Below are 18003 nucleotides of genomic sequence, written 5' to 3'. Positions count from 1 at the left end.
ACACCCCCCCACACATACACCCGTTGTCTGCACTTCAGAAATTTGAACTGGGGACCCTCGAGGGGGTTTACTGGGAGGGTGGGGGTAGGCTGCGAGGGAGGGGCTCCCTCTTTTTCAGAGCGTATGAAATTGTGAAGGTATATTGTGGCAGGTCCCCAAGCGGTCTTTTCTAATACCTGAGTTTCTGGCGAAGCTGGAAATTACCAGCGGCTCCCCCGAGGGACGGCTTTATCCACACCAGGAAGGGGAGCAGAACTCAGTGGGGAGGTTACTTAATGCATGGCTGAAATAAAAGAATTTCTGAGAGACAGAGGCTGAAAAGCTAGCTTTTTTCTTTTTCAACCCCCCCGTTCCCTCTCCCTCTCTCTTTTCCTCCCCAGTAGTATAGTTTACTACTCTCTGCCTTCTCTTGAAGGGTTCTAGTTTAATAAACTTTCAGAGGATCCTGCTGGTGCAGACAGCTAGACAAATACCCTTGTGTGTTCTCTTTTGTCAGAGATACAGCTTTTTGTTATGTTCTTGCAAATTTGATTTCTCCCTCTGTCTTTCGTTTTCTCTGCCGCCCTCTGTCTCTCTCCCTTTCTGCATTTGTCTTCATCTCCCTCGTCCTCCCCTCGCTTTCTGTCTTGCTCTTCGATGCACATGCACACACTACACAGACACACACAAAGTCAAACTCTGTCTCTTGTGGTTGAGTTTATTGTTTGGTCTGTCTCTTCGTTCTCCCCCTCTGTGCTCCCTTTTGTTTTCTGTATGTTTTGTTGTATTGTGCAGAGAGACTGAGATGCAGATAGAATGCAGACAGTTTGCCCTGGGTGAAGAGTGCGCACAAGCACCCTTGGTGTCTGTTTAACAAAACACATTCATCTATTTACACATGACCAAATATATAAAACTCTACTTTTTAAGCACAGGGTATGAGGTGTTTTTCATCAAAGAGATTTTAATGCATAATGTTTTGGGGGTAATTTACTCATCCCTCTGTATGGCCTTATTTTCTGCTTACTATATGCCAGGATGCCCTTTTCCTCGGTAATCAGCACCTGTATCTAAAGTCCATGGATCATTAATCTTGCCTTGTTCATAGCCTCAAAAAAAACAACAACATAAAAATCTCATCCTGTGTATGAAATGCCTCTCTCTCTCGCTTTCTTTCTTCCTCTCTCTTCCTCCCCCTCTACTGTTGGTAAATAATTCAACCTTTTCCCTGTAACAAGTGCTGGCCTTAATAGGGAGCAGTACCTGTAGTTGGGATAAACAAGGCAGCCGGCCTCACCAGTGAAACAGAGGGATTTGGGCTTCATGAGGGCAGAGGAATAAGTCGTTTCCTTCTGAAAGGCAGAGTAGACTGGCTGACATTAATTAAACCCTATAGGATAAAGGTTATCTGAGGCCTAGCAAAGCAGAGACCGTGCATACATCCGGGATGTTATGTCTGCCGAATCCTAATCAAGACTTCTTCTTAAAGCGACACATGTGGGCTGAGGCATGTGTAATACGTGTGGTATGTTTGTGCTATTATGTTCTAAAATCTGTGTGTCTCAGGGGGCTATTGATGAAAAGAGGGGACATCATTTTAGAAGAAAAGGCAACAACCTCTCTCTGGTCCTCCATCCTCAGTTGCAGATACAGGCCAATCACCTGAGGAAAGAGTTCTTAAAATACACCACGAACACTTTAGCTACCGCCTCTGCTACATTTTCAGAGTTTTAGAGCATTACTAAAAAAAGACTGAAGCGGTTTTTAGACTTCCATGTTTAGGAGACATTGTTTTGCCCACCATGCTCTGTGGTAGGAGGTGTGCCTCCCCACCAGAGATCCTCCCATGGTGCACCTGTGACTGAGTCACCTGACCCGAGCTTCAGCATGGCGCTCGGGTGCCATGGCTCATGTTTTACAAATTACCCATGGGGCCATGCACCACCTCTGTGCCCATATTTCCTCCCTGCTGTATGCATAGAGCGTGGGATTATATTCCCCAACGCCAACTCCTCCCTCAGACAATGAACAGCCGCAGAGATGACAGTCACCTCACTAACCCAAGAACGCCAAGGAAAATACAAATTAAGGAAGGGAGAAAGCAGTGCTCTGACCTATTGGCTTCCTCTGTTTGTGCTGGATGTATGCTAGTTAAAGAAAAAAGCAGCATGGATCCTGTTACCAGGCGGGTAGAGCTCTATGTGTTATGTGTGTGTCATCATGACTCCAATGGTAATCTTAGAACATCGCTTTCTCTCACTCTCCTCCTGACTCGTCAACTTATTTGCATGCCAAATTTAATTAAAGGTCACCTCACTGGTAATATTCTCTTGATATTTAAAGTAGCCAAGAAAGATCTCATTGTACGCCGTTTCTATATCCCTGGTACAGTTACTCTGGCTCTTCCGCAGCGAAAGCATAATAGTAATGACCGCTCCTTCCATATACCGATAAAAGCTGATGTCCTCTCGTCTACAACAGTGCAATGAAAAGTAATTAGCTGATATGGATGTTACTGTCAGTGATAACTGATATTGGGGGACTATTACATTCACTCTCCTGAATGATGATCCTGGAAATAGGTTCATCACAGTGAGCTGCACTCACAGTTAGATGTGAGATAACCACATGTAAGGTAGAAAACTTGCCACAAAAACCCGAAATATTTACTGTACTCTCTTTTCTGTTACGCCATGACTCATCTCTTGTATTTGACTGATTCACATTATGTTGTTTATAAAGCAAATTTGAATGTAAAGGCACACTGAGCATCTGATTTTCCTCAAATTTAGGTGTAATACGGGGATGATAATTCATATTGGGGTGTTGGTTGGCAGTCAAACTGAGTTCCTCTCCTGAGAGAGACATAAATAGCCTCCCAGGTGGTGGTGTGTAACTAAGTAAATGGTTACTAAGCCAAGGAGTGCTGGGTCTATGTAAATAGGGCAAGAAGAAGTATTCGTTGAGGTGCTGGAGTGAGAGGAGGGTATTCAAGGGTAAGATGAACCTCAATAATCTCTTTTAGGAATTTTTTCTACAGTGACCCTGAAAGTTTTCCACTAAGTACGTCAACATGCAAACTTTGAGCAAAACAATCCAGGGGAAAAAGTTTTTTTTTTAGCTGATAAATAGATAAACAGGAATAAATCAATGTGAAGTGATGGATGAATAAGTAAAATGCCCTGTAGTCATTTGTCTGGTTGTATTCAGGCCTCATATTCCTGCCCTGTTCTGCAAATGAAGATGAGGTTGAGGGCAACGAAGAAACGGATTCATTCGGCGAGGCGTGTGCGCCCTTGCGAGCGTGTATTAGTGTGTGCACGTGTGTGTTTTCATAATACTTAGCAGTATTAAGATATGATGATGAGCTTCTTGGATACCAGCAGAAAAGCAATAGAAGGGGAAACAAAGCAAAACCCTAAATCTGTCTGCCATTTGCGCTCACATACTGTACACACATGTCATGAGTATTCTGGCACAGTTACTGGGCCAGGGAAGTGCTGGTCTGGGGCCTGGCCCATTCTCCAGAGACAACTCCCCCCCACCTCCTCCTCTCCTCTCGCCCCCCCTCCTCGCCGCCTCCTCCCTCTCCGCCCCCTTCCCCCTTCCTGTGCAGTCTGTGGACACAGTCTGAGGCGACAAGGTTGCACAACAGCTCACAAAACCTCGCTTTACAAACATGATCATAAAAAACACAGTCTGCCATTAGAAATCTGTTTAAGAAGAAAAAATAATTAGGAGGACTGTGATAATTGTGTCAAGGGGGAAATACATCAGACGCATTACGGGAAGAACCAGGAAATCTTGCCGTGGCTTTGTTACTTTGCTGTTGGTTCAGTTCGACATTGATCCACCCATCCATCTGTCATCCTTTTCCTGTGCTCCTTCTTCAACTCTCCATTTCTTTCTCTCTTTCTTTCTCCCTTTCTTGGATTCGAGAGTGGAGGAGCCTTCTGGCTTGAACAGAGAGGGGATGAAGATGTTTATTCATCTGGAGGGTATTAGAGCCATGATTAAGGAGAGGAGGGAGTAGTAAGGCTGATGCGACGTCTGCATCGCTCGTTCGTGGGCCGCCTGCGGGACTCTGGCCAACACACCAGGAAATCAAGAAATGAAGAAGAATGAAAAAAAAGTTGTAGTGAAATTTGATTCTCTCGGGAAGGACAGAACTTTAGGTTTTAGCTGTCTCGCTCGCTCTCTCATTCACAGTCTCTCTCCCTGTCCTCACAGCTAAGCTAATTATTAATGAATGCGGTTTCTGTTGAACCTTGGAGAGGTGTCAGTGCTGCAGTCACTGAGGGTTAAGAAATCTTGACATTTAAGACAGGGATGCATGAAAATACATCGTCTTGCTTGAGTTGATGCTTGTTTTTCTTCCCCTCCCGCTCCCCTCTCCGAGATGCATGTTTTCTTCTCCCTCCTGGGCTGTCTCCAGTTGTTTTACCACTGACAAGCTGGGATGGTGTTGAGGAAGTATCAAATAGAGCCACAGTGTATTAATCAGGGGAACTGAGGGTCATGGGTCAAGAGGCAGGGTCAGGTTTTCTGATAAATGCTAATGCTAAAGCTAACACAGGAGTCCATTGCTGGGGTTGTTTGTCCATATGCATGTGATTTTTTTTTTTGTCCTTTGGAATCAGAAAAAAGAGGTGTTGATATAAGACTTTTTTATGGGCATTTGGCAGACTGACTGCCCTTTTTAAAATTATTCCCAATGTACTGAAACATAGATCCAAGTGTCTGAAGTTATCCTCAAAAGTGAAATAACTCTTAGTTGAAGACTAGTCCAAGTTTTATGGGTCACGATGAGGTAGTTTGATTAAAAAGAATTAGACCCTATTTTCTAAATGTACTGAGTGCTGTGCTTGGTTTTACGTAATGGATAGCGCCTCCTGAAACTTGCAGAGCAAACCCTATTTTAATGAAGCAACCATACGGTAACTCAGCATATTCCTATATGCACAACAATTTTTTTTTTTCCAAGAGATCACATAAATCACATTTCCATGAGTAACCAGGAGTGGAGAAAAATAAAAGGGCATCCAAATAAACTCTTGAGCAGTGTGGAAATACAGTATTAACAGTAGCATGGTACTGTACAGCACATCGCAGCATAGCTCGCAGTGGCTGGCTGACTGGCTGACTGGCTAGCTGACTGTCCGCTGGGTCTTGCGCCTGGCCTGCCTGCAGCGTTGAGGGAACAGCACACACACATAACATGCAGAGGCTCCCCTGCCTATTGAAGCTCAAGCCCAGCCCAGTCCCGCCTGGCCCAGCACTCCCTTAGAGCCAGTGCAGTGAGGCAGGCGGTGAAGGGGCATGCTGGGGGACAGATTGTCATCCTCCTTTCTCCCCCTGGGAGGCTCACTGTGGCTGCTGGTCCAGCCAAGGCCTGGGGAACAGCCTCCTTCCTGTTTGTGTTGTAGCCTACCTGAAGTGGTCAACTGTCCTTCCTCTTCACACCACCAGCCGTTCTACAGGAGATGATGACACCACTGCTACCATACTTCTCCCACACACAAACTGCTCCACCGACATAACACAACTCCAACCATCTTGCTTTTCAGCACATTTAGGTCTTATTTCTAATCTAAGACCTCTGTTTTAGAAAATTATGGATACTCTACACCACTTTGCTGGTATGAGTTTTTATCATAGCAGGAGCATCCATGCAGTTAATACAAATTTATTAATGACACTACATCAATTAAAACACTATTATGGTATATTTCAGATAATGACACACAAGCTGTGTATTTTGGTTCAAGTGTGATTCATGTTTAGTGATTGGCACATGAGTAAAATTCACTTCAAACAATAAAACATCAATATTAGCTCACGAGCCCAGCCACTGCACTGTGAATAGTAATCTACTATGAACCCCAAATTCACCTTTCTTGAATAATGTTGTAATTAAATGTCTCCCGTTCTTTCTCATCTCATTAATTTCTTTTTTTTCTGTATTTGAAAAAAATGACTTAATTTTGATAGAAGCAAAAGGAAGTGCTCCTGACAATTTAATTTCTTGTTAACCCTGTCTCTGTGACTTTGCCCTGCCCTGATGTAACACTTGCTTCTCTCACAGAAAAATACACAGCAGCGCACAGGCAGGGCCAAACATAATAATACTAGACAGCCTCCCCTACATATAATAAATTTCCTCCTTAATATACTATAAAAGTGGCTGTTTTTATTATAGTCCTTAGTATAAATGAAATGTTGATTTGTCAAACAGTTAGTTATATAGAATAATTCTTCCACCCTGTGTGATAGTAACACTATAGTGTGTGTTAAAGTGTGTTGCTGACCTAAGTGACCTCCATGTAATAGCATGCAGCTCTTGTGGAGGCTAAGAAATGTGTTACCCAGCATTAAGTCATCTCTGCTTTGCTTTCAGAGTTCAAACACTGCGGTTATGGATTGTTATGCGATGCTAATTTTCGCAGGAAACAGAATAAGGTAGATCCTACACACAGCACAAACATCCTCCTTCATTTCAGAGCCCTGTCATTATTTTAAGAAATATTATTGATTGATTATTATAATCTTTAGTATTGATTTGAGTTTGTTCGTGTTGTGTAGAAAGACATCCAGTGTAGTGGCGACACATCTGTGTAATAGGTAACGGAATTCCACTTTTCATTGTGTCTTACTATCATGGAAAGAAAAAGCCTAGTAGAGGATGACTGGCCGCCCTACTTTTCCTCCTCTGGCCTTCCATTTGTCTAACTTTCCTGGGACGCCACTGGGGCACTGTGATTTCTGGGACAGTGACCAAGTGCTCCTGTCTGAGCTGGGGGACGTGGGTAATGTGGACAAAGTAGTTGACAGTTTGCCGCTTCCCCATGGTTGAGAGACAGAGCCATGAGGGCCAGAATAATGGACACCCAGACCACAGAGTCCGGACAGCGCTTGATGTTCCAGCTCTTTGTGTCGGGGCCCCGTGTGAAAAAATCCCCATTGACTGCACTTTGAATGTGTGTGTGTGTGTGGATTTCTCCTCCGAGTGTGTGTTGTGGATATGTGTTTTGTTGTGAGCGTACATGATGTTTGGCCGGAGTAACTCGCCGCTACGGCACTAATGAAACCGCGGGAAGTGAATCCTCATTTCATCTACTGTTTTTCTACCTCGTCCAGTAAAAGATAGCACCCTTGTTCGCTGCTCCTCCAGTCGTCTCACACAAGCCCTCATTCTTATCCTGCAGCATAGTGGATTTGATTGATCTGTAGCAAGGGGGGAGAGGGACCTGACATTTCTCAGTGATGTGTAAAAAACATATTGTGTTTGCTAAGGAAAAAAAAAAGAGGAAGAGAGAGAGACAAGCTGAGTATACACACAACACACACAATGCTGTATAAGAGGCTGAGAATCTAATGATGGATAGCATCTACTTTAAATACTTCTACAGTACTGTGTGTGTGTGTGTGTGTGTGTGTGTGTGTGTGTGTGTGTGTGTGTGTGTGTGTGTGTGTGTGCGTGTGTTGTTGTGTTAATCAGTTGCACAGTGCAAAAAGCCATGTCTAGCCACCTGGCACTTTTGTTGACAGCTACTGGGAATTATCAGTGTTTCATTTTGACTGGATTTGATGTCTTAAAACGGGGATGTAGCAGGACTACTGTGAGTAAAGCCCAGCACTAGGCCTCTTCCAATAGCTCTGTGTCCTCTGAGCTCTCGGTCCTGAATCAACTGAGTGATTCGTTCATCTGACTGGAATTAGTCCCAGAAATTCGACGTCCTCCTCCCTCCCCTCGCTTTCTCAGTCGGAGAGACTGGAGTCTTAGCTAATGTAAAAATTTCTCTCGCCATCTCCCCTATTAGATCTTAAGTGGTTGTGTCACAAACAGGGACGTACATGATAGTGTGTTGTTCAGACACACGTTGCTATTTGGGCATCAGAACAGGAAAAGCGTTGAGATGACACATGCATTGTCTCACGGGAGAGGCTCACTACTTTTCCCAGTAACTGTAAAAAGATCCCCTCTCTGAATATGAAGTGGGGTCATGGTGTTACATCAGACAAGTTGTCAGCTTTTTGTTTATTCAATGAATCCCTAATCCCCAATGTGCCACAAATACACTCACACAAACACATCTCTTATGACAACCACTATGTACAGATCTCTGGTACAACACACAGGAAGACAAGGTTTGGCGACTGAAAGCACGGGCATGCTTTGCTTCACTGGAATGGCTTTTGAACAAAGTCTAGCTTTCTATAGAAGTGGCAGATGAGTGATAGCAAAAAACACTTTTCTGATAAGATAAGGTCCTGGACCTGGATAAGAGTTTGGCTTCCTAAATAGAAGAGATGTTCTCTGTTGCTGTCAGGCAGCGATAAGCGATTTTGAACTGCTTCCAGGACCTCAGACACGAAACAGTGAGTTATTCCCAAACCAGGGTCCCTGAAAGGTTTCAGAAGGGAGTATTACTGTGAAAAAACAAACAAACAATAGAATCGCAAATGCCTGTTTACCAAGAGTCAGCTTTGGGCAAAGTCTGCAATCAAATGTCAACTTCTGTGATTTAAAAGAAAAATGCTAGTAGGTAATTACATAAGAAAAACTATCATGATTCATTTTTTTGCGCATTTCAAAATATTGTTGAAATAAAGTTTTCCAAAAAAGGCCATTTTGGTTGAGGGATGGTCAACATTTGTTCACCCAGCTGAAATACAAAACATCTTCACTGTTTCAAGCTATGCAATAAATCAACTGCAAGGCAGAACAGATCCGTGTAGTAATGACGTTTGTTAACAGACATTTCACGGCATCTTAAAATGGCTAAACACACGTGTGTCTGGGTTTGAGAGAGACAGAACACCTCTCATTAGCAGCGTGCAAGTGGATATTTTGTGGTATTATGGCAACAGGCTGTTTCTGTTTGAAGGGTTTCTTACAGTATTTACGCTACCAAATGTTAAACTCATCTTTAGACACAATACATTTAATCTAAGACTTGATTATACCTTTTTTTGTCTGATTATTTATTTTTGTCAATTTATACATTTTTTCAACATTAAGATTTTCTCAAATTCCATCATATTAATTAAACTTATCTACCAACCGCACTTTCATAAATACCACTGGAAGGGGATTTTGCTGGTTTTGAATATGTATAACTTTGTACATATATTTTATTGATCGTGCCGCTGCTGTGCACACCAGTTATTAATATATTTCAAGTATTAGCAATCCAAAAAGCTGTGTTGCCTTCCTTCTGATCTTGCACTCACACTCGCACTGACAGAGCGGTATCTGTTGACACATAATTCAATTGTAGTTATTCTTTTCTAATTATTAATATCATTTTAGTATTTAAAAACACAGACACAATATCTGCCACCATATGCGTTATATAGTCCAATGGGAAACCACGTTGTCAGGAAAATTAATGACTAGCGCTCCTAAAAAATATATTTATATATCTTGCTAATTCTCAAATTCATTAATTGTATGAATTACAAAAATACTTCAGGGGATCTTGAGAGCTGTGCTGCTGTGTACAGAAACAGCAAACCTACCTGTTCCCAGCATTAAGGGTCTTATTTGAACAGGAGTATTTACTCTGGGAAAGGGTGCTATAAATGAACATAGAGGAAGTGGCGCACAAAGAGTAGTTCAGACTGGCTTAGAGGAAACTGAGTCTTGCGTGTGAAGGGGGAATTTTTAGTGGTTACTTTTGCAGCACGGGAAAAAAGAAACACTAAATTATATAGAGCTATTGCAAATGTCTTTATTAACCTTACATAAATGGATTTCTTGAACTTGTCAGGCTAAGCTTTTTTATTATTATTATTTTAAAAAAAGTTTTTGTGTGCTGTAACTTAGGGTTGAATTTATATTGTGCTGATATATATAGCTATGAGACATATTATGGCATCCCCTATAGCAGCGCTTCAGATGAGGTTGTTTTGTTCCATATAGGAGACATTAAAAAGAGAAAAGAGGCGGGGGTAGGGACAGAACTCCCAGAGAGGGACAGGCCTTAAGATGGAGGTCTTCCTCCCAGGACGTGACAGGCTGTTGGCTGGAGGATGCTCAGGAAGGCCTTGGCAGACCAACAAAGACAGCCCTTCAGCTGCAGGGTGTAGTTTTTCAGGCCCCAGCATCCCCTTTGGCAGCAGCACAGAGAGTGCTGGCGTGCACAGGCCCCCGGCCCGAGAGACAGGGAAGTAAGGCCCGTTCTTTTATTTACTCAGGCTGCTGCTGAGGCCTGGGCATTTCTTGTCTGGGTGAAGAAGGAAAAAAACAAGTCCCTCTCTCTTGCTTTCCTCTTGCGGTCTCCTGAGGAAGATTGCTCTTTCATCTGCAGTTGTTCACACACTTGTTTTGGCCATTGCGCTTGTATCTGTGTCTTCTATGTGTACATGTATGTGTGCTCATATATATATGTTTGTTACTCTGGGTGGATGTGCAGTGTGTGCACTCATGCTCTCTGGTGTGTATATTACTGAGACTGTGTGTGTGTGTGTGTGTGTGTGTGTGTGTGTGTGTGTGTGTGTGTGTGTGTGTGTGTGTGTGTCTGTGTGTGTGTGTGTGTGTGTGTGTGTGTGTGTGTGTGTGTGTGTGTGTGTGTGTGTGTGTGTGTGTGTGTGTGAGAGAGAGAGAGAGAGAGAGAGAGAGAGAGAGAGAGAGAGAGAGAGAGAGAGAGAGAGTAAAGCTACTAAGTCTCGGGACAACTGTACAGTTCCAACTCTGGCTGCGCAGATGTGACATAGGGAGACAAAGACCTAGAGACCATGTGTTTTTACTACAGCACCCATACAACAGACTGGTTTGATGATACCTATAAGAATTTATTAGTTACATTATTAATATTATGGCATCATTTGATCATACAGCAGCTTCTCTAATATTTCACAAACCTAATATTAACACAGCTGTTTGCCCATCTAAACATCCATTCTGGGAGTTGAATTCGAGCAATGTTTGCGAGTCCCACGTGTCCCCCACAGATACGGCTTCATATATGTGTGGTATTTGTGTAAAGGCACTAAATAAATAATATACATCAAGTAAACAACAACAAAATAAAAAAAAATGGAATGAGCTTATCCTGACAGCTTAGTGATGTCTCAAGGCAAAGACATCCTCATTTAAGACAGTAGAATTTCATTTAGCCTTGTATACAGGCCCATTTATTTGTTTGTTTTATGCTATTGTCTCAAAGCCAATATGTATGACTGTAAGGCATTGGCTGGGGTCATTCTTCTTGCACTGTCTTCTTCTCCTATACCCTGAGAGGCAGTATGAGAGAGGGCAGATCCGCCCCCTCTGTGGAGGAGGGCATAGCACTGAGTCACCCATCCTCCCTCAAACCAGAGAGAGAGAGAGAAAACAAAACATTGAGACATGTATGAGAGATAAAGCAAGTAAATCAGGCAAGGTTTGCTCCTTGAGTGAGATGTGTGTGCAGAGTGGGCGCCTTGCCAGGGGTGGGAGGTTTCCGGGAGGGCCACGGTGTGGAGGTGGGCTCTCAATGTGCCGCTTTCAGCAGTTTGGAGGGGCAAGGGAATGGCCTCCGACCCCATCTGTTTCCTGAAGATAGGCCCTGATGGGGGTAAGTGTTCAGAGAGGGCATGATATCCTGACAAAGGGCAGATCTCCCAGCAAAAACAACAGACAGGGGGGAGAGAGAGAGAAAGAGAGACTTAGATTTGTCAGCTGAAGGAGAGTACAGAGGTTAGATCCTGGAAAGAGCTCGTGCTTTTCCTCCGTCCCTCTCATAAATCTTTGCAGTTTCCTCTTGTTTTTCCCATTCCAAGTTTTGGCCTTTTGACATAGTCTTTTTTTTTCTGAAGGGGTTGGGATTACGTTGTTTTATTTAGGTAAGGAAGTTCACAGCACTTAGAATTCGGCAGCGGGAAGAAGTGGTCTGTAACCTTTTGAACTTGTGGAAAGTGGTGTTTTGTGTTTTCCATTCATATCACCACACAGTGAACCAGTGGAAAGGAATGTCGGCAACAAGGCATCTGAATAGGGACACATTAAAGTAACTGTAAAACGAACGCAGCCTACATTGTCAGTCGACTGGTTTTCCCTGGTCATTCCCTGCACCTGCTTGTCCTTGAGTGAGATTGTTAGTCACTTGGTTGTCGTCTTCCCCTATCCGTTTCCCTGTACCCCCCCCCTTCCCATCCCCACCCCACCCAGTCCCCCTGCATCAGCACATGGCACATTCATCCATTCAGTATCAGTTGCCTCACGGCTTAGCACAAACCACACAGACAAATATGATAATAATGCATATTCTATAATCTGATATCTATTGACTGATGTTCTGAAAGGCCCATGTTTCATGAAAATCATCTATTTTCCAGTGAAAGGTTCCTAAAGGCTATGCATAGCTGTAGTCTAAATTGCACATTTAATCTTCTCCTTCACTCTTGAGAGCTGCTTTTCCCTGTTTTTCTCTCTCTTGTCTTAAGGTCATTTCAAGGATTCTTGTTTTTCAGAAAGAAAAAAGATTCTAGTAATTGTTCAGGAATAATAGAAATGTTCTAATTTACCTCATGCCATGCTTACATCCTAAAGTACAGCCATTGTCTGGTGTTGGCTTTAAATGTCAGAGAGATTGTGTTTTGAGTCACAGTGGGCTAAGCCATTACATGGCCACATACAAGGTTAATTGTAGTAAAGGTATTTCCACTTATTCTGTTCTCTAATTACACTTAAAAGTGCATATTTAAATGTAACTTTTTAGATAACACCTAAGGAGAGGTATTGTTTCCACTGAGGAAAAAAATTGTCTAAGTTGCAGAGATTTCTAAATTCATACCCCGCAACCTAATAATTACTATGACAAATAACACTACGGTGGCCCACCTTTTCTATTTCAAAGAGTGAGACAAATGAGTTGCTAATACAGTCTTACAAAACAACTCTTTTACACAGCCTTCGCTTTCTCTCTCTTTTTTTCCTCTGACTTGCCCTTGATATCCTCTTTTTTCTCTCTTTTTTTGTCTTCTGCTCCAGACGGTGTTGATCTTGAGGATGACCCATCGTGTTCTTGGCCAGCATCATCTCCTTCCAGTAAGGATCAGACTTCTCCAGGACACTGCGAGGACTATGATTTTGGCGAGGACGAAGGGGGCCCTGGCCTGCCGTATCCATGCCAGTTCTGTGACAAGTCCTTCAGTCGCTTAAGTTTCCTCAAGCGCCACGAACAGAGTCACGGCGATAAACTCCCTTTCAGCTGCACCTTTTGCAGCCGCCTGTTCAAGCACAAGCGCAGCCGAGATCGTCACGTGAAGCTCCACACCGGCGATAAGAAGTACCACTGTGGAGAGTGTGACTCTGCCTTCTCCCGCAGTGATCACCTCAAAATCCACATGAAAACTCACGCCTCCAACAAACCCCACAAGTGCCCTGTGTGCCGCCGAGGCTTCCTTTCCTCCAGCTCTCTCCATGGCCACATGCAAGTTCACGAAAGGGGCAAAGATGGCAGCAGTTCCAGCCTCTCTAGAGGTGATGATTGGAAGCTGAAAGAAACACGCAAATGCAGCCGATGTGAGGAGGGCTTTGATGTCCCGGAAGAGCTCCAGAGGCACATCGCTGAGTGCCACCCGGAGTGTTCTCCGTCAGAGGATGGAGGTTTGGGCGCCACCCTGCAGTGCATCTACTGCCACGAGCCCTTCAGTGACGAGGGCACCCTGCTAACCCACATTGACCAGGCCCACAGCCGAGACAGGAAGGGCCACACCTGTGCTATCTGCTCTGAGCACTTTTTGTCCGTTGAGGACCTCTATGCTCACATGGACATCCACCAGCTCCCTGAATCAAGTAACCATAGCAACAGCCCTTCTTTGCTAACAGTGGGCTACACCTCTGTATCGAGCACCACCCCTGACTCCAACCTCTCTGTTGACAGTTCCACAATGGTGGAGACAGCACCACCTGTGCCCAAGACAAGGGGCAGGAGAAAGAGGGCTGCTCAGAACACATCAGATATGGGCGGACGTTCCTCCAAACAGCCCAAAGTCTCCTACAGTTGCATCTACTGCAACAAGCAAGTATTCTCCAGTCTGGCTGTGCTTCAAATTCACCTGCGAACCATGCACCTGGACAAGCCAGAGCAGGCCCATACTTGCCAGTTTTGTTTGGAGGTTCTGCCTTCTTTACTGAACTTAAACGAACATCTTAAGCAGGTCCACAATGCAGAAGACCACGCTGCCCTGTTGGCCAGCTTGCCTGATGCCCTCCTTCAGTGTAACTTCTGCCCTGAGGTGTTGAGCGACCTCAACGCACTACAGGAACACATCCGCTGTTCCCACGGCTTTCCTAGTCCTGTGGCCAAGGAGAGCAATGCCTTCTTCTGTCCCCAGTGCTTCATGGGGTTCTTGACAGAGGCTACCTTGGAGGAGCATGTTCGTCAGACTCACTGTGATGGGGGAAGCCTGCGCTTTGACTCCCCCTTGGCTATAACTCCCAAGGAGCCTATAGTAGAAGTGTACTCCTGTTCATACTGCACCAATTCCCCCATTTTCAACAGTGTCCTGAAGCTCAACAAGCACATCAAGGAGAATCACAAGAACATTCCACTGGCACTGAACTACATCAACAATGGAAAGAAAGCCCTGCGCACTCTCAGCCCCTCTTCTCCAATATCTGTGGAAGCAACCATGCTAAAACAAGGCAGCTCAGCCTCACGCACTGCCAGTGAGTTCATATGTAATCAGTGTGGGGCCAAGTATACCAGCTTAGACCTTTTTCAGACCCACTTAAAAACTCACCTGGATGGCCTGCAGCCTCAACTGACCTGCCCACAGTGCAACAAAGAATTCCCCAACCAGGAGTCCCTGCTAAAGCATGTGACAATTCACTTCACTATTACGTCCACTTATTACATCTGCGAGAGCTGCGACAAGCAATTCACTTCTGTGGATGACCTGCAAAAGCACCTACTCGATATGCACACCTTCGTGTTCTTTCGTTGCACTCTGTGCCAGGAGGTGTTTGACTCAAAGGTGTCCACCCAGCTCCATTTGGCTGTAAAGCACAGCAATGAGAAGAAGGTGTACCGCTGCACCTCATGCAACTGGGACTTCAGGCATGAAACTGACCTACAGCTACATGTCAAACACAGTCACCTGGAAAACCAGGGCCGTGCCCATCGCTGCATTTTCTGTGGTGAGTCCTTCGGCACAGAGGTGGAGCTGCAGTGCCACATCACCACCCACAGCAAGAAGTATAATTGCCGCTTCTGCAGTAAGGCCTTCCATGCCATTGTCCTTTTGGAGAAGCATTTGAGGGAGAAACACTGTGTGTTTGAGGGAAAGACACAAAACTGTGGTGCTAATGGCTCTACTCTAAGTGGCGGTGATGGACAGCCTAAAGAAGATGCTGAGCTACAAGGTCTCCTTACTAACAGCCATGGCCCAGGGCCAGCAGCAGGTTCTGTGGTGGAGTCCCAGAACAGCCATGATGGAAGTGAGGAAGAGATTGAATCAGCAGATCCCATGTATTCGTGTGACATCTGTGGGGCATCTTACACCATGGAGTCACTCCTCACCAACCACCAGTTGAGAGACCACAATATTCGGCCTGGTGAAAGTGCCATGGTAAAAAGGAAAGCTGAAATGATCAAGGGCAACCACAAGTGCAATGTCTGCTCTCGCACCTTCTTCTCTGAGGCTGGGCTGAGGGAACATATGCAGACCCACCTTGGACCTGTCAAGCACTACATGTGTCCCATCTGTGGGGAGCGCTTCCCTTCCCTGCTCACCCTAACGGAGCACAAGGTCACTCATAGCAAGAGTCTGGACACAGGAAGCTGCCGAATTTGTAAGATGCCTCTGCAGTGTGAGGAAGACTTCCTGGAGCATTGCCAGATGCACCCTGACCTAAGGAACTCCCTGACAGGTTTCCGCTGTGTTGTCTGCATGCAGACAGTCACCTCCACATTGGAGCTCAAGATCCATGGTACCTTCCACATGCAAAAAACAGGCACCATGTCTGGCAACCAACCCATGGTCCGCAACAATGTCATCTCTCACAACCAGCAGCAGCAACACCATTTTCCAAAATATTTCAAGTGCGCCTCTTGCCTGAAAGACTTCCGGTCCAAACAAGACCTTGTGAAGCTCGACATTAACGGCCTGCCTTACGGACTCTGTGCATCCTGTGTGACGGCAGCTGGCTCTAAGAGCTCCAGCCCCACAGTCAATGGAGGAAGGCAACAACAGCAAGGTGGAGCCACCACTCCAGCAACTACAGGCACTTGGATCCAGGGGGAGAGTCTCAGCCCTGGAGATGGGAAAGGCAAAGCCGTTTCTTCATCATCTTCATCCTCCTCCATATCATCCTCATCTGCTGCCAAGACACGATGCTCAAGCTGCAATGTGAAATTTGAGTCTGAAGCAGAGTTGCAAAACCACATCCAGACGGTGCATCGGGAGCAGGCTGGGGATAGCAACAGTGGGCACCTCAAGACCCCCCAAGTGTCCCCCATGCCTAGAAGCAGTCCCTCACAAACTGAAGAGGTATAGTTAATTAGTGTTGTATGTCGAGTTTCACAAATTGTTTTGTATTGTTACGTTAAATTGGTAAAACGGAAGTGATTCTTTGTTTCAACGTTGGCTATGATAACCTGTTTCCTCTCAACCTTCTTTACAGAAGAAGACATACCAGTGCATCAAATGTCAAATGGTGTTCTACAGTGAATGGGACATCCAAGTCCATGTGGCCAATCACATGCTGGGTAGGACAAAACTCTTTTTGCTTCATCCATTATGGTCTTTGTTGCACCCCCTACAACAAAATCATAAAAAACAGTGCTTGTGTAGTATCTTTGTAAATTTGTTTTCTCTACAATGTAGAATCAATTTAGTAAATGGGGCTTTTATGTTTGTGATTTAAATGTTAGAAGGAGTGATTTTGTGTGATCATCATCTATATATTATACAAATCATTAGGGTAAATTCATCACAAAAAAATCACCGCAATTATATGATCATTACATTTCCAGATATAGTATTTTTATATTTTTTATTAAAAAAGATGAATCACATATCAAGGATTGATGTGATATATGTAATAAAATATTTGACCCTGTCTCACTCAGGCTCACAAGTATCTGGATCACATCACCAAATAGGTGGAATTATTTTAATATTTTGACCATCAAATGCATCCCCAGTGTTGTGCCCATCATCCTCATTTCCCCATGCATGTGAATGGTATAATATATTATGTGTGCATGCTTGTGGAGCACAATCTCTCCACTTCAAACCACTCTGTTATGAAGGTAGTTTGAAGTAGTGGAAATATATATACAGATTATTGAAATATTTAAATACCGAAACAGAATTTATTCAAACTGTTCAAATCCAAAATATTATTCCACAGTTTCCCCAAAAAAATCTTTACATTGCTGCTGTACCCTTTTCTTGTTCTTTTTCTTTCTTTCTTTCTTTTTTTTTTTTTGCTTGTTTATCGTGTCTCTTCACTTACGTACTCTGTTCAGATGACTGAGATCTGAATACAACATGTGGTAACATACTTTCATGCTGTCAGCATTTAATGACGTCAAATCAACTGAAAAAATGGATATTTGATTTTTATCACTTTGTGTATCACAAAATTATTCCAAATTTCGCATTTCCTCTCACAAGATTCCTAAACTAAGAGTGCTGGTCTAACACTAACCTCCACATTCTCGACATGTCTTTACTTTTGGTTGTCATTTGTATGCAGGCAGAATAATTTGTAGAGAACAGACAATTGGAAAACAGGTTTTCTTGCCTGCAGTAAGTAGGCGTCTGAATTCCGGTCTCACGTTCCTTTATTCATTCATTTATTCAGCTCGTTTGGCGGCTCTTTCATTACACTGCATTATCTGTTGTCTTCAGTGGGAGAGAGACTCATTGATCTGGAACCAAACCGCCTCTCTGTTTGGGACACGCTTCTAGGCGCAGGTGAATTTAAACACGGTGGGCAATTCTATCAGGACCGGTAGGCAATTCTATCAGGGACCCACTGTTTGTGCATAAACAATCAGAAGCATGTGATTTGTGATTTTGATG

The 18003-nt window shown here is 44.1% G+C and overlaps 1 protein-coding gene across 4 annotated transcripts in view; it reads left to right on the top strand.

The window, feature by feature from the left end:
- Positions 1–18003, top strand: part of znf521 (zinc finger protein 521) — an 89997-nt gene that overhangs the window by 27534 nt on the left and 44460 nt on the right. For all 4 annotated transcript variants that reach the window (XM_083991447.1, XM_083991445.1, XM_083991446.1 and 1 more), the window contains 2 exons: positions 12956–16461; positions 16595–16679. In XM_083991447.1, the coding sequence (XP_083847573.1) occupies positions 13312–16461; positions 16595–16679 (3235 nt within the window). In that variant the 5' untranslated portion in view covers positions 12956–13311. The remainder of the gene's footprint in view (positions 1–12955; positions 16462–16594; positions 16680–18003) is intronic.

This window comes from Trachurus trachurus (assembly GCF_905171665.1).
Source record: "Trachurus trachurus genome assembly, chromosome: 17".
Classification (NCBI taxonomy): Eukaryota; Metazoa; Chordata; class Actinopteri; order Carangiformes; family Carangidae; genus Trachurus; species Trachurus trachurus.
The sequence above is the reverse complement of the archived record's forward strand: the minus strand, read 5'-3'. Positions and strand labels throughout refer to the sequence as shown.